At 35.7% G+C, this 15,698-nt stretch overlaps 2 protein-coding genes across 8 annotated transcripts in view; both read left to right on the top strand.

Moving 5' to 3' along the window:
- The first annotated feature begins 429 nt into the window (after positions 1-429).
- Positions 430-5,302, top strand: LOC18448338 (putative pectinesterase/pectinesterase inhibitor 51). The gene is made up of 2 exons (XM_006858408.4): positions 430-1,749; positions 3,966-5,302. Exons 1-2 carry the CDS (start codon positions 600-602, stop codon positions 4,646-4,648), a joined length of 1,833 nt encoding a protein of 610 aa, XP_006858470.1. The 5' UTR covers positions 430-599; the 3' UTR covers positions 4,649-5,302.
- A 2,214-nt stretch (positions 5,303-7,516) lies between these two features.
- LOC18448339 (uncharacterized) overlaps positions 7,517-15,698 on the top strand; it is a 32,656-nt gene continuing 24,474 nt past the window's right edge. For 3 of the 7 annotated variants that reach the window (XM_020676056.2, XM_020676054.2, XM_088850679.1), the window contains exon 1: positions 12,305-13,209. The gene's annotated coding sequence lies outside the window, so the exon portion shown is untranslated. Of the gene's footprint in view, positions 9,197-12,304; positions 13,210-15,698 lie in introns of those variants that run through there. The other 4 variants (XM_011630266.3, XM_088850683.1, XM_088850680.1 and 1 more) reach the window with 4 other exon arrangements.

The raw sequence follows: 15,698 nt of genomic DNA on the forward strand, positions 1-15,698 counted from the left end.
TTTTTGTGACTTTATATGCAAGTTTTAATAACAACAACAACAATATATTAATTGTTCAATGATTTATCTTTTACAAGTATTTTGATAAATTTTATTAATAAAAAATAAATAATAATAATAATAATCTATTAATAATAGTGGTATAAATTTTGATTAATCATTTTTCAAGTTAAAAAAAAATTGATGCAATTGTAAAATAATTCATAATATTAAAAAATAAAAATTTGTTTTGTTTGTAGAGAGGGTCGCCAGAGGTAAGACTGGTTTGGTATTTTGTAAAATAAAAAAAATTAAATTTATCAAAAAAAAAACACAAAAATATAATTGGGGGCTTAAACATGAGAAGTAGAAGAGATTTTGGTAGAGATGAAAATTAGAGCTATCGGTGAGATTTTATGAAAGTAATATTGTCATTCTGATAAAAGCTTAGGGTAAATGAGTAAATCAAGCATGCGTTTTCTCCTCAGGCTAATCCCTCCCTGTTAACACGCACCCGTGAACTCCCGCCCGTAGCTATCGCTGCCCACCACTTTCTCTCTCATCACTTTCTCTCTCTCTCTCTCTCTCTCTCTCTCTCACATGCCCCATTCCTCTCCACCATGCGTGACGACACCAGTTCCAAGGCTCGCCTTCAAAAACCCCTGATCTCTCTCAAAACCCTCGTTATCTGCATTCCAATGGCATCAGTCATTACTCTCTCTCTCCTCCTCCTCTTTCTCTCTCCTCTCCCTGCCACCCTCTCTAAACCACCGCCCATAAACCACCTTCCCCACCCCAAAATTGGGGTCCCCAAGCCCCCAAAACCACCAAATGGAAGCACCCAACAAAACCCAAATGATGTTTCTCCCCTTATTCAATCAGCCTGCAATTCCACCCAGTACCGAACAACCTGTGTAACCTCTCTAATGAAAACCACCTTTCCCACTCCAAATCCATTGGCCATTGACATTGTTTTAGCATCAATGGACCTTTCTCTTGAATCCCTGAAAACTGCTCAATCCATGTCCAAAACCATCTTGGATTCTTCTTCAGGTAACATAAACCAGTCTTCAGCTGCCAAAAATTGCCTTGAATTCTTGAACTACTCCTCTATGAGGCTCTCATCGTCCAGAAACCAGGAAACAGTTAAAACCCACATCAAAGATGTGAAGGCCTATCTGAGTGGATCATTACTTTACCAATATGACTGCTGGTCTGCATTGAAATATGTCAATACAACCAGTCTTGTGAATTCCACCATGGCTTATTTGAATTCTCTAATGGAGCTAACAAGCAATTCACTGAGCATGGTTTATGCCTTGGATTTTTATGGGGCTGATACCACCACTTGGAAACCACCCAAGACAGAGAGGGATGGATCTTGGGGTAGTTTTGGTGGTGGTAACAGTGCCTTTCATGGGAAAAAAGGTGGTTTTGGGGGTGGCAAGAAAGGTGGTTTGAGAGATGGGGATGGTGGTTTTTGGGATGAGAAGGTGGTTTTGGAGGGGATGAAGGTGGATGCAACTGTTTGCAAGGATGGGGCCTCTGGATGTTTGACACGTGTACAGGATGCAGTTGATGGAGCGCCTGATTATGGGAAGGGCAAGTATGTCATTTATATAAAGGAAGGTGTGTATGGGGAGGTAGTGAGAGTTGGGGTGAGCAAGAGGAATTTGGTATTTGTTGGGGATGGGATAGGGAAGACTGTAATTACAGGGTCTATGAATGCTCAACAACCAGGAGTTTCAACCTACAACACTGCAACTGTGGGTAAGTGGATCCTATCCTTTTTCTTGTTAATAACTTAGTTGAAATAATAATTTATTAGTATTATGATATTAGTTTTCACTTCATAGTAATAAGAGCAGGTAATAGGTTGGAGCAGAGTGGTTGTGATATGATCCTTTTGTGGTTGAATTTTATGACTTTGCGAAAATCTTGGGAGAATTTGGTATAGGGCAGTGATTTCATGCTAACGGTTGGTTGCATAGTAATATATGTATTTTATTCTTTGTGCTTGGCTTTGATTATGCCAAGTGGGGTATTTTGGTAATTTAGAATACTCGAGTTACATGATAGAAAAGATTTGAGTTCTTTTGTAAAATATAGTTACTCGAATTGTTCTCCGTTCCACCCCCAAAACATGTTTTTATGTTTTTTTAATGAATAAGTGTTTTGCGTTTAGAATCCGGAGATCATGATGGGCATTTTTTGACATTTGGCTCAAATATGAGCGACCAAACTATCAAAATGATTTGGATTTCAAATATGGAACAAGAAGTCTTGGACATTTTCTGATAAAATAGTTGAGAAAGTAACCTAAGTAAAATTCTTTTTGGAAATCAAATAAGTGCATTAATTTAATTAGAACCATTGATCTTTGGGTGTAGTTTGTATAAGGTTGAGCCCTAAACAGTCAAAATAAGGCGCACCTTCAGATACTGTTGAAAGGTATTGTTTCAATAGTTTAAATCTTTGTGATGGCCTAAAACTTTGTTTTCATCTCTAATTATAAAATTTTCAGCTTAAAAAATAATCTGTTTTCATCGGGCATATCTATGAATACTTGAAAATCTTGAAAACTGATGGTCCAAAAAAAGACATTACAAATGCACTATTTTCAATAGGGAACAATTTATGCAGGGGCGAGGCTCTAAACAAAGGCCGCACCTCAAAAATCCACTACAAGAGGTTGCTTTGAAGCCCCAAAAATCCCCAAATTGATCATCTCGACCTCAAATCAAATTGATCAGCACCACTTCAAGATGTATGGATATGAGACAAAATAGATTTCAAGTCTTAAAAATAGTGTATCTGCATTTTCAAACCTTCAATTTTCAAGTTTTCCTAGATCTACCCGATCTACACTACTTTTGAAGTTTTGAATTCTATAATTAGAGATAAAAATAAATTTTCAAGCCATCACCAAGATTTTCAGTATTGAAACAACATCTTTTAACACCATTTAAAGGTGCGCTTTACTTTGATTGTTTAGAGCCTTTGCCCTATAGAAACTGCACCCTTTCCAAAAACTTGAAATTCATTTTTTCTCAATTCCATACATCTTGAAGTCGAGATGATCGATTTGATGATTTTTTAGCATCTGAAGAACCTCTTTTGTTTAGGGCCTCACCACCCTTATATAAACTATTTCCTTGACCTTTTATGTAGTTTGACCAAGTTCTTGCTATTTTCGCAGTTAATTTGTTGGGTGTGGAACATCTGTCATTCATGTCTGGCTTTGTCTGTTTCACTGCTTACATTCTTCTCATTGTTCACATGAAAAATTGTATTTTGAACATGGTTTTGAAATTCGTCCAAGTCGTCTCTGAATCAGCACCGAGTCGAGTTCCAAGGAACAAATTCGGTTTCATAAAAAAAAATATTAAAATCATAATTGTATGATTTTTTTACTAAACCAACATAGACATATTTCATATATAATTTTGATGTTTTGATTATGATTTGTGAATTTTCTTATCATAAGCTGTATATTTGTATTTTCCCTTTTTTTGGATCATTCTAAATTGTTTCTGGCGATAAATCAATTTTTTTCTAAATTCCATTATTTATTTATTTCAATCCTTTTTGGATAGGTTGCCTTTTTAATGTTTTTCTTTTTATTTTCATCAAAATATGTATATTTTTTTATAAGCCCTTTTTTTTTTTTTTTTGCCTCTTACACTACTCAAGTCCTCTTCCCTTTTTGTGAATTTTCTTACTCGAGTAACTCGGCTCCGGCAAAGTCTAAGTCCTGAGAGGCAAGTAAATGAATCTTGATTTTGAAAATTTTACAAAAAAAAAAATCCATGACTTGTCTTGTTTAGGGATAAACTCCAAGCCTGAGTGACGCAAGTCTTTTTGCCCGAGTTCTTAACCCATGTATGCTTTGTTTTCAACCTCTGGAGTTCATCAAGCTTATTCCTTATTTCTCTATTGTCTTTCTGAAAGTGAACCTCTTCTGAGTCCTTGTCTCATTTTTCTAGGGATCAATGGTGATGGTTTCATGGCGAGGGACATAACATTTGAGAACACAGCTGGGCCAAATAGTCATCAAGCTGTGGCCCTGCGCTCTGACAGTGATCTCTCCATCTTCTTAAATTGTGAATTCCTGGGTAACCAAGATACTCTCTATGCTCACTCCATGCGCCAGTTCTACAAATCTTGTCGCATCGAGGGCAACGTCGATTTTATCTTTGGCAATTCAGCCACTTTCTTCCAGGACTGCATTATACTAGTCCGGCCTCGCCAGCTCAAGCCTGAATCGGGTGAGACAAACGCAGTAACTGCCCAGGGTCGCACTGACCCCGCACAAATCACAGGCTTTGTGTTTGAGAATTGTCTGGTAAATGGAACCCAAGAATACATGGGCTATTACTATAAAAAACCAAAGGCCCATAAGACTTACTTAGGCCGGCCATGGAAGCAGTATTCTCGAACAATTTTCGTGAGGTGTTACATGGATGTTCTGATAACACCTGAAGGGTGGTTGCCTTGGAGTGGGGACTTTGCGCTCTCGACGCTCTATTATGGCGAATATGGGAATTCGGGCCCCGGGGCAAATCTCTCTGGGAGGGTACCATGGTCTAGTCAGATTCCATTAGAGAGACTGTCTCTATATTCCATAGAGAGTTTTATACAGGGTGATCGATGGATCACAGGTGGATAGAAATAGTTCTTTAGAACAGAGAGCTTGTGAACTCTGATCCACAGTTGAAGTTCAGTCATTTTTTATTTGATCTTCATCGTTTAATATTCCTAAAAAAATTTAAGTGGAAGATCTCTTGAACTCAAAACCACGGTTCAATTCAAGTAACTTGTAAAGAAAAAGGATCGACGAACATGTTACTTCGAAATGGACGTTAGAATAAGTGAACTCTCAACTCCTTGAGTTTCCCTGATCCTTCCTACAGTAAACCCTAAACCCCCAACACCAACAATACCCATATTACCTCTCAAGCTCCCATCAAAATCGAGTACCCCAATCCTTCCTACAGTAATTGCCATGTCCTTCCTCTTCTAGGCTTTCTGTAATGCAGTCTCACAGCTATTATGGTGTTAAACATTGTCTCCTCCTTGGTTACACTTGCAGATTTTCTCCTTGCAAGTGCCCATGAAGCTGACATTGCTAATATATGTGACTTTATGCGATTGGCATCCAATTCTTTACCCTCAAAAGATCGTTGGTTGCGGTCTCTTTCTTCGCGAATTAGTTTGAAGTTCTTTTGAAAGATTGATGTGGTACTTCAAGATCAATTGTAGGATGTTGTTTGTATACTCTGAAAGGAAAACTATGCAAAGAGGCATTTACTTCTGATACAAAGAGGTCACAACTACTTTTGTCTGACATATTTCAAATAAATAAGAGTATTATTGGATAGATTCAAAGTTTTAAAAAAAAAATCTCTTAATTTGTAACATACCTTAAGCCGTCCAATTTGACATTTAATAACTATAAATAATTGTGACCTTTTTATATCAAAGATAAATGTTCCCATAATATACAATCCTACTTTAAAAGCCTAATCAAACTTACAAAGGTTTCGAAATATAATGCTAAGCGTGTGGTTTGTATGGGGTGTAAACTTCAAATAATCAAAAGTAAGAGTACCTCCAAGCCTTGTTTGAAGATGAAGTTCTAGTGCCAAAAACCCTTTTTTAGCTTTAAATTAAATAATTAAGGGTGAAAATAGATTTGAAAATCTAGCTGATTGATAAATACTTGAAAATCATAAGAAATAGATGGTCTAGATAATGTGCTAGATGTATTATTTTTTCAGACTAGGTAAGTCAATAATTCAACTAGCTAAGTCAATAATTGAACAAATATGTTGAAGCTAAACGAGTTTCGGTTCACTATGTATTAAAGACAAGCTAGGTCAATAATTTTATGTGTAGTTCAATAGGGATGAAGTCCTCTACTCGTGAAAGAAATGTTACTAAGGATATCATGTTGCGGCAACCCACCACCTTAACTTAAACAACTTTTGTTTAAACTAATCTAGTTTTGCTTTCCATATTAGCATAAAAATGTGGCTCAAGAATTTTTTTTTTGTGCTACTATATCCATCATCATCATAGCATTTTCACAATTAATTGGTATAGGCTACTATATCCAAACTCCCCTAAAAAGGACTGGTGTTTCTAATATAAAGCAGGTGATATTAATAGACATTGTGCTTTAGTGTATTGGGCTCTAGTATGGATTCTCTTGAATAAACTTGGCAAATCAAGGGTCATGTGTTCAGAAAAACCACAATCAAATGCAAGACCATTGAAGGTACCCAAAACTGCTGCAATGCATTCATGCTGTATTAGCCATCACCCTTCCATGAAAATCCCCAAATATCAGCACGAGGTCCTCTAATTATACCCCAAAACTGTTAAAAGAAGAGCACTGGAAATCCGTTAGGGTTTAGAAGCTTTGTCTTGACCTCCTATCCAAATAGCACTTTTATTTGAGGGAATAAATGGGTGGTTTGCTCAGTGGGGTCTAAATCATTTTTTTGATCTATGCTAAATCTGAAATTTTGAGCTTTTTTTTTTTTTTTCATCTTGGGCTCAAAATTTTTTATCTGATTTGTATTTATATTAGTTTAAATTAAAATCGTATTTGAAAGTTGTTTTATTTATTTTTCATCTCGATTTTTTTTATGTTGTAGTATATTTTCTCGTATATTTGCATTTTTTTTCAACAGCCAATGTTTAATTGTTTTTTATTTTTTTGTTTTCATTTAATAATGTGGTTTGGTTTGCCTAGGGTTGGGAATCGGGTTGACTCGACGATACGGCTGGTTGACCCAATCCAGGTCCGGATCCAAGTTTTGGACAGGGTGGGTTAGGTCTGGGTTCAAGTTGACCCAACCTAGACCCCGCCCTAAACATATGTAGACATAAAACCACACACACACACTATATATATATATATATATATATATATATATATATATATATATATATATATATATATATATATATATATATATATATATATATATATATATATATATATGTCCCTTAAAAATAGGGTGTGGTTTGTATACGGTTTTAACTTTATACAATCAAAGTAAAGTTCATCTCTAAATTTTATCATAAGATGTAATTTTGGTGTCCAAATTTTTTATGATGGCCTATGATTCTATTTTCATATCTAATTATAAAATTTAAAACTCTAAAAAGAGTTCAAATCAAGTAGATCTATAAACACATGAAAATATTGAAAATGGACGGTCTAGATAATGTGTTGCAAAATGCATTATTTTTTAGATTTAAAATCGTTTTTTTTTGTTTTCACATATCCATACATCTCGATGTCGAGATGATCATGTAGAGACCCTATTTTTGGAATTGAGATTCTTTTTGGAATTTTGAATCTCAAAGTATAAAAAATGAGCCTTAGACAAGCCTTTTAAACCATAAGAACCACGTTAGCCTAGTAGACCATAGGACACACTAAACCATAGTCATTCCGATACCATAGTCCAGCGTAGAATGCCCAAAAAATTCTATCATCACAATCACACTCCCAAAGAAATCTAAGACAACTGGGTCGGTTACCCATCGCACTTGAACTTGGGGTGCATCGTACATGCAATCTGCATTGTGTGGCGCAAACAACTGTCAATTTCTGATTGGTGTAAGTAATAGCTTCACGCATTTCTAGGGCACCTTTGCCTATAAAATCTTTGTTTTTTGACCTCCCAAGGGGAGAGCACTGCATATTCCTTACAAACCCTAATTTCCTCTCTCCATCCAAACCCTAACCCCGAGCAACCTTAGTTTTCAGCAACCACAGCCAACAATCACAAAGATAAATAACCTCCTCTTTTTCACTACCTAAAGTATTAAGCTTTTGAGGCTCTAGACTCATCATCAAGCTAGTCCATTTAAATATCATATTCAATTATTCATTTCTTTAAAAAAAATTCATTCAATTAATTAAGTTCTGATCAGGGCCTCTACTGTGGGTGTCGGCCGCAAAGCCTTACCCAGTTCGTAAGTTCTTTTCCTTTTGTTTTATTTTGAATTTTATTTCGATTTTATCATTTTATTAGATCTCATTTCATTTTCTGGAACCTTTTGTTATATTTTTCTTACTTTAAAGCTATTTACAAGCCAACCTAGCCGATGATCTAAAAAGGGTTGGATCTCTAATGTGAGATCGGATAACCTTTGGATCATATTTTGATTGGACCCTAATCTACCGGATTGCGATTAAGTAGTGAAGTACAAAATTTTGCTGCCGATCTTGTCTGAGATCGGTCTCGAATGGATTGTACAAAGATTTATTAGAAGGTTTTTGAACATCAAAATAATGTTTTTAATGGATTTTTGAGTTTCACCCTAATTCTACATTTTAAGGTTGTAACCTTATATAACTTTTCCCTTTTAGAAAATATCTCTTTGTTTTTTTAGGGTGTGGTTTGCCTGAAGGTACAACTTTAAACTTTAAACAATCAAAGTAAGACAACAACTCCAAACTTTACTATAAGATGCAATTTTAGTATTGAAATTTTTTTAGGAGCGTATGAGAAAAGTTTATATAAAGTTACAACTTTAAACTATAGAATTAGGGCGAACCTAAAAAATCCATCGAAAATGGTGTTTTGATGTTGAAAAACCCTCTAATTGATCATCTCGATATTGAGATATATGGGGAAAAAAAATTCGAATCTCAAGAACAGTGCATCTTGCACCACATTATTTGGACCTTTCATTTTCAAATTTTCATGTGTTTATAGATTTACTTATTTTGAAATACATTTTAAAATTTTAAATTTTATAATTAAAGATAAAAATAAATTCTCATATCATCATAAAAATTTAAGATAAAATTTAGATGTGCACCTTAGTTTGATTATTTAAGTTGCAGCCTCACACAACGACCTCTTTGAGGAAATTTCCCATTAAACAAAGATAATTATGACTCAAGTCGAGACATAAAAGACTACGATAGCCTTTTCATGAAGATTTTCAAAACCCTATTTGTGCCCACATTCTCGAAGCTCGGATCCGGATTACTCTTGTTTATATAAACGGGGTGCGAAGAGCCCAGCGTTTCAAATTCCGAAACTATTTTCCTCTCTCTCTCTCGTTTTATTCTAAGTTTTCTTGGTCATAATCTTCTTGGAAGGAGGGTTTCTCTCTGCATTTGAGACGGATTCTTTCTCTCTCTATTGTCTGCGCGGTAGTTGGCTGGTTTCTCTTTCATCACGAGGTGAGTTTTTTCTCCTTTTCCTTTTTAGATCCATTTGATTTAGTGCCTGAGTTTTTGTTCCTTTCTCTTTTATTATGGGGATTTGTCTTTCATCTTTGGGTTCGTTTTTGAATTGTTATGCTCTTTTTAGGTTTGTTTTGCGTTAATAAGAATCAAGTAAGACGGACATTACAGCTAGTTTATGATGAGATTTTCCTTTTTTTTTTTTGGGATAAGTTGATGTTAGGGTTTCGTCAAAATTTTATTTATGGCATGTTTTTTAATTTAGTTGTCTTCTTGTGCTTATCCTTTTTTGATTTTTTGATTTTTATTTTTTATTTGGTGAATCTGTATCATGCTTCTTTCGTACAGATAAATCTTATTCACTCTGTTAAGTTTCCAAGCATGTAGAGCTTAATGTAGGACTATATGTTTCCATACCAATTAGCCGAAAGAAGGTCGACATGTTACCTGTGATTGATTGTCTTTGCTCTGTGCTTTGTTATTAAACTTATATCCATGCGTAAATCTTTTCAATGGTGAATGGTTGCTTGAACTGATCCATTCATTGAAATCATCTGAAACATCATGCTTTGAATTGAGGTTTTCCTTGGTATTTTCTTGTTATTATTATTTGGGATGATTTTCCCACTAGTTTCCCCATCTTACCTCTCTTTCCCTGTTTGTCCTTTGATTGGAAGGAATTAGTTTGCTAAGTTTGGTTTCAGGTTAGAACTTCGCAACAATCGTCCTTTGAGAGACTGCTTTGCTATGCCTTGGTAGTTGGACGATCCTTGTAACTCTCAATTGGAAATGCCTTTCCCATTACTTTCCCCCTTTTGCTCACCTGCTGTCTTTTTGGTTTTCTCGCTCTCTCACTTTCTATGCTCTGTTGTTTGGTGGAAAGCATGCCTTGTATACTCTTTTATGAAGCACCAAAAGTACGATTCGTTGATTTGTGGTTGATGCTTGTTCTGTACTAAATTACTGATATAAGGAATTAGTTGGCATAGATTCCTAGTGTAGCCACCATGAATCATACTGGAAGTCTATCTGGTTTCCAAGTACCATAGCCTGAATTTGTATAACCTATGTCAGCATATTTTTTGAGCCTATTACCCATGTCAGCTTTTGTTGGCTGTTTCGATTATCTGCCCATAGTTCTGGGAAGGGTAGTCATTTCTGAATGCCCTTAGTTTTTGTTAATTTAAGCTGGTGAGGTCTGATGATCTTTGGCCATTTAGACTCTTTTTAAAATGCTCTTGTAGAAATCCATTTGGTTAAACCAAAATTTTGGCTGGAACTTAGAATAGCCTAGAATGTTTATTTTCTTGATACATATTTGCTGTGCAAAGCAACTTCCAGTTGCTATTGACTGCAACTACTGGCATGCTAATTGAGGGCCTTCATCCCCTTGCTTATTTGGTCAGAAGTATGGTCTTTTTAGGGGCTTCATTATCTGGAAATTGTCGTTCTTCCTGCCTTCATATTTTATTTTTTAAGTTCTCTTGTGTTCTAGACGCCTGGAATCTTTTTTGAGTACTATTCTCTTTTTCTAGTGTTCATTTACATCTTGCTTTTTTCAATAATAAATCTTGGCTGTAGGGTAACATACTCCATTGTTATGTGAGGATTTGTTTCTTTAGATTCCGTTGGAATCTAAGTTAAATCGTATTGGTGCATAGAATGGTGTCTACTTCTATACTTTAATGTTTTACATTACTTTTTATTAATTTTAATTATTAACAGTTTCTCTTTTTCTTCACAAGAGGGCTCTTGAAGAAATAGGTGGCAGTGTAGGCATGGAGCATGAGACCTCCCTCAATGTCAATAAGAGCCAAAAACAATTATAATATCGTTATTGATGGTTTTGTGAAGCTTTGAATCATGTGAAACATCCTCTCTTGAAAGCTACTTGTCGGTGGCCATTTGAAAAAGTAGATGACTGTGGATGTTCCTTGCACTATGTTTCACGTGCAACGAGAAATGATATTGAAATTGAATTCAATAAATGTGAAGGACATGAATAATGAAGCAGATCATTCATAAAGAAACAGCTTCTAAACAAAGAATATAGGCTGGGGTGGAATGGTTGAGGTGTTGCTTGTTGGGGATTGCAACACCACATTCCTAGTTTGAATCCTACCCCTGAACCACATGGGAAAAAAAAGAAAGAATCTACTGTTAAACAGCCCTTATACTGTGCTTGAAGATGGAGAAATTGTTGTTGTCGGCGGAAGGGGTACACAAGTGGTTGACTTAGTTGACATACTTCTGGGCATGAGGTGAGATATTATTACTGGCTGGCTGAAGATCAAAGCCTCAAAGGAACAGAAACTGAAGCCAAATTAACAATGGGATAATGTCACACAAAAGTATCAAACATGTAAGCCGTGTGCTCATAACAATCCTTATTAAGGCTCCAGCCAGTTTTGAAGACTCATATGAAGTTATGAACTATGGAACCCCATAGCTTTCTAAATGGCTGGAATGAAGTGCAATATCATAGTCTAGCATCTATGTTTGCCTCCTACTTATGAACTATTTAATTAGCTCTTAAGCACACATACCTTACAAATGTCCAAACATTTTGAGGGCATCATGGATTGAGATTGATTTTTTGTTTAAACAAGTGTAAGGAGTAATCACAAGGAAGGGAAAATGGATGGGTTGGTGGAGTTGTTTGCTTTGACAAGTGAGAAATGCATGGAATAAGGGGAACGAGCTAGTGCAGATTAAAGGAATGGTGCAGGACTTCGGTGATTTGCCCAATTTGTATCTTATGCAATAATTTATTTTTAAATTCTCATGTTGTTTTAATTGGGTACAAGGGCACCTCTTTTAAAAGTTATAGATTCTACAAGTTGGCTTGTAAGTATGAAAACTTGACAGTTGAAAACCACTAGTGGAGGGCGATGGATTACGAGGAACCCACATGTTCCTCTTGTAAGGAGAGGTGGAATTAGTGTACCATATTTTATACAATTTAATTTAGCCAAAAGAATTGGACCAGTTATTATTATCGTATAGTTATTATCGTATTTACTATATCATAGGCAATGCCTAATAACTTTTTTCTTTCCTTGCAGGTACGAATCATGGGGTTGAAAAATGGGGTCTGCCCTTATGGTTGTAATTTGGCATTTATGGACGGGAAGAAACCGTTACAATTTAGAGAAGCTAGCATGAATATAGACAGTTGAGATAATAAATTAAGTCGTGGTAGCGTTTTTGGCAATGGCACTCAATGGCATCATGGAAGATGTGAAAGCCAGAGGCCTGGAGCTCATGGTTAAAATGATACGGGTTTCGAAGATATAGATCCCACAGGACAAATCAACCTTGGTAAATGCATGCTCTTAGGTCCGCTTCAATAGGGCCATCAATGTTGGGACTGGATTAGGTGATTCATGGTCAGGACGGGTGGCGACAACATGACTCACGAGTAGCCTTCTACTGGTAGACGCCCCTAATTCAATGCATGCTCAAGCTAATTGAGCGGCCCATGAGCGAGTGACGAAGGAAGAAGTACCATGAACAAGGCCAAGTTCAAAGTATGATCTTTATGGCTTCTTGCGACCTGCACAAAATGCTCATACATACCTTTAGAGGCTGAGAGTTTGAAATAGCGGGGTTATACGTTTTCAGGGAAGTTCCGGTTCTCACTTTGCCTGACTTCTTAGGAAGTCAAAGTGGGAAGGTGGAATAGAGAACCGTTTCAGTTCCTTCTCTTTGACTTCGGCACTTGAGCTTCACTCACTTATTTAGGGCCTTTCAACTTGGGATACAACCTATATTGATTTGGTTCTCACCTCCACCATGATTGTTGGTGCTATATTTTGAATGGAAGCTTCCAAGGAAACCTAGAGGGTCAGCCCAACCATGGTTTTGTGTAGTTAAGCTGGTTGTGCACGTCCTTTGCTCTCTTCATCATTAGAGTGCCGCACTAGAGACCTTGCCTGAAATGGGCTCATCTCTCCACTTGAGGACCACTTCTTATTTTGAAGCATGCAAGATCTATTTTTGTTATGGGGGTGAGCACTTCGGATTCTGTTGACTCATGATTGAAATGTTGTTTAGATGCTTTATAGGCTCCTTAGGTTTGAAGGTTGCCTATTATTAATCGGAGTGTGTCTTTATGCTGTAGCTTTCTGCATAGTTAGACTTCGAATGATGTTAAAGGCGTCTCCTGTGTCATGGAGATTCTATGGGGATTTCCGAAGATCTTCAAGGTTTTGAATGCCATATGGAGATAGGATTAACTCATGTTGTGGGGATTATAGATGTTGAAAACGCGTATGATTTTAAATCGTTTTAGGAATCAAAATCATGGAATCATGCGTGGGCAGATGATTCCTATAATCAGAATCACCTTCTGTGCAATGCATATCACATGAAGTGGGGTTTCTATTATTTGGGAATCACTCTCGATTCCGATAGGAATTGAGATTCCTACCTTGTTGGAATTACGGTCCCATCAACTTGGAATCGAGATTCCTAAGTTACGAGAATTGTGAAGCAAACCACTTTGAACTCATATGGAAATTATCAAGAAGAGTTCCAAATGGCAAAAGATTTAACGTTTTAGATTATCTATAAGCAATAATTTCTTAGTATTGGACTGTATATATTAGGTACACTTACCCATGGCCCCCTATTATTGGAATTGGTATCTTTGACAATGCTCCCTAACATTGGGTCGATGTTATTAATATATACACTTACCCATGGCGTGCCTTTTATCACAGTTCTCCACAAGTATTAGAAACAAGGTCAAGTACCCTTAATTAATACTTCCGTTGAGTTTTTACATCCTTGGAGAACAAAGAAAATAAAATTACTTTGTTTATTAATAAAATAAGGAAAAAGTTTATATAGAGCCGAGGCTCTAAACTATCAAATTAGAGCCCACCTAAAAAATTTCACTAGAAGAGGGTTTTTGGATGCCCAAATATCCTCTAATTGATCATCTCGACATCAAGATGCATAGACATGAGAAAAAAATGGATTTCAAGTTTTGGAAATAGTGAATCTTGTAATGCATTTTTGGACTGTCAATTTTCAAGATTATCAAGTTTTCATGGATCTGCTCACACTATTTTTGAAGCTTTAAATTTTATAATTAAATATGAAAATATATTTTAAGGCTATCACAAAGATTTCCAGTATTGAAACCATTTTTCTCTACACTATTTGAAGGTGCACCTTACTTTGATTGTTTAGAGCCTCAACTCTATACATACCGATCCCATAAAATAATAGTGTATTTTTTTTTTAAAAATAAGACATTTATTAAAAATTCTTGAAATTTAGGAATGGTGTAAATTAGAGTTTATTGACACCCATATTGTTTTAGATACCTGTAGTATATTAATCATTAGTTTAAATAACAAAAACTGCCAAATATTTTTTTTGAATTCCTAGCACTCACTAAATTTTGGCTGTGGATCTAGATTCCAGATATCTTTGATTGTTATTCCTAAAAATGGGAAACGAGGTTGCGTATTGGTTGAATCAAGTTCATGTGCACATATGAATCGTAAAATTTGGAGAAGTAGAATCTAGATTTCAAAGACTTCTAAACAAGATTAAGAAATTGTGGAATCGTGATTCTTAACTTCCAGGAGTTCGGATTTGTAGTGATACCTAGGGTGGACGATTCTGGTAAATGAGGATACCATTTTTGTCTTAGATAATTAAATATCTCAATGCTTGCAAGGATAGGTTTGGGCCTTTGAAATTCTTACCACGACGAAAAGAGCTATGGTGTTGTTTCATGCAATTGTTTTGCGCATAATAGTTCTCATGAAAATTGTAATGATTACAATTACATAAAATTAGTCTTTTTCTCATTTTTCTTGCTGTTGTTATTGCAGTCTATTGGATTCTATGAAGTCTAGGGATGTGATATCTTGCCTTACAACCAATAGCCAATCTCATCTCAAGCTAATTAATTTGCTTGTGATGATGATGAGATGCGTACCTAATCATAAAACATTAAGATAAATAAGAACCACTTGAAGCAGCAAACTTGGAATAGTGATGAGACTGTGTCATTGGAGTGATAAAGAAGATTACCCTCTTTGATCTAACTCCTAAGATATGATATATTCAAAAGAACAACATAGATATAGAGTCGCAGAGCCAATCCATGAGGTACGGAACTTCGTTTGAGAGTTTGTGTGGAAGAACAATTAATTGTGGATTGTGAAGGGGCAAGAGGTTGCTATCTACAATTTTGCAAATTGGCAATGACAAGATCCGCATATGAACATTTACAATATATTCAAATTTCGTTTTTTTGAGATTGTTAATCAGAATGACAAGAGTGTATCTTTAAATTGGTGTCAGACAAATGATATTATCATAGTTTTTTAAGGTACCTTTAATTGTATTACTATAAAATTGTTGCATGAAAGCATTCCCAATATATAAATGGGAATGTATACTATGAGACGATCTATTTTTGGTACAAGAAGTTCACAATCATCTCTATCCATTAGACTTGAAATTTGCACATTAA

Source organism: Amborella trichopoda, chromosome 11 (assembly GCF_054954075.1).
Source record: "Amborella trichopoda isolate Santa Cruz 75 chromosome 11, AtrichopodaSantaCruz75HAP2 v2.0, whole genome shotgun sequence".
Classification (NCBI taxonomy): Eukaryota; Viridiplantae; Streptophyta; class Magnoliopsida; order Amborellales; family Amborellaceae; genus Amborella; species Amborella trichopoda.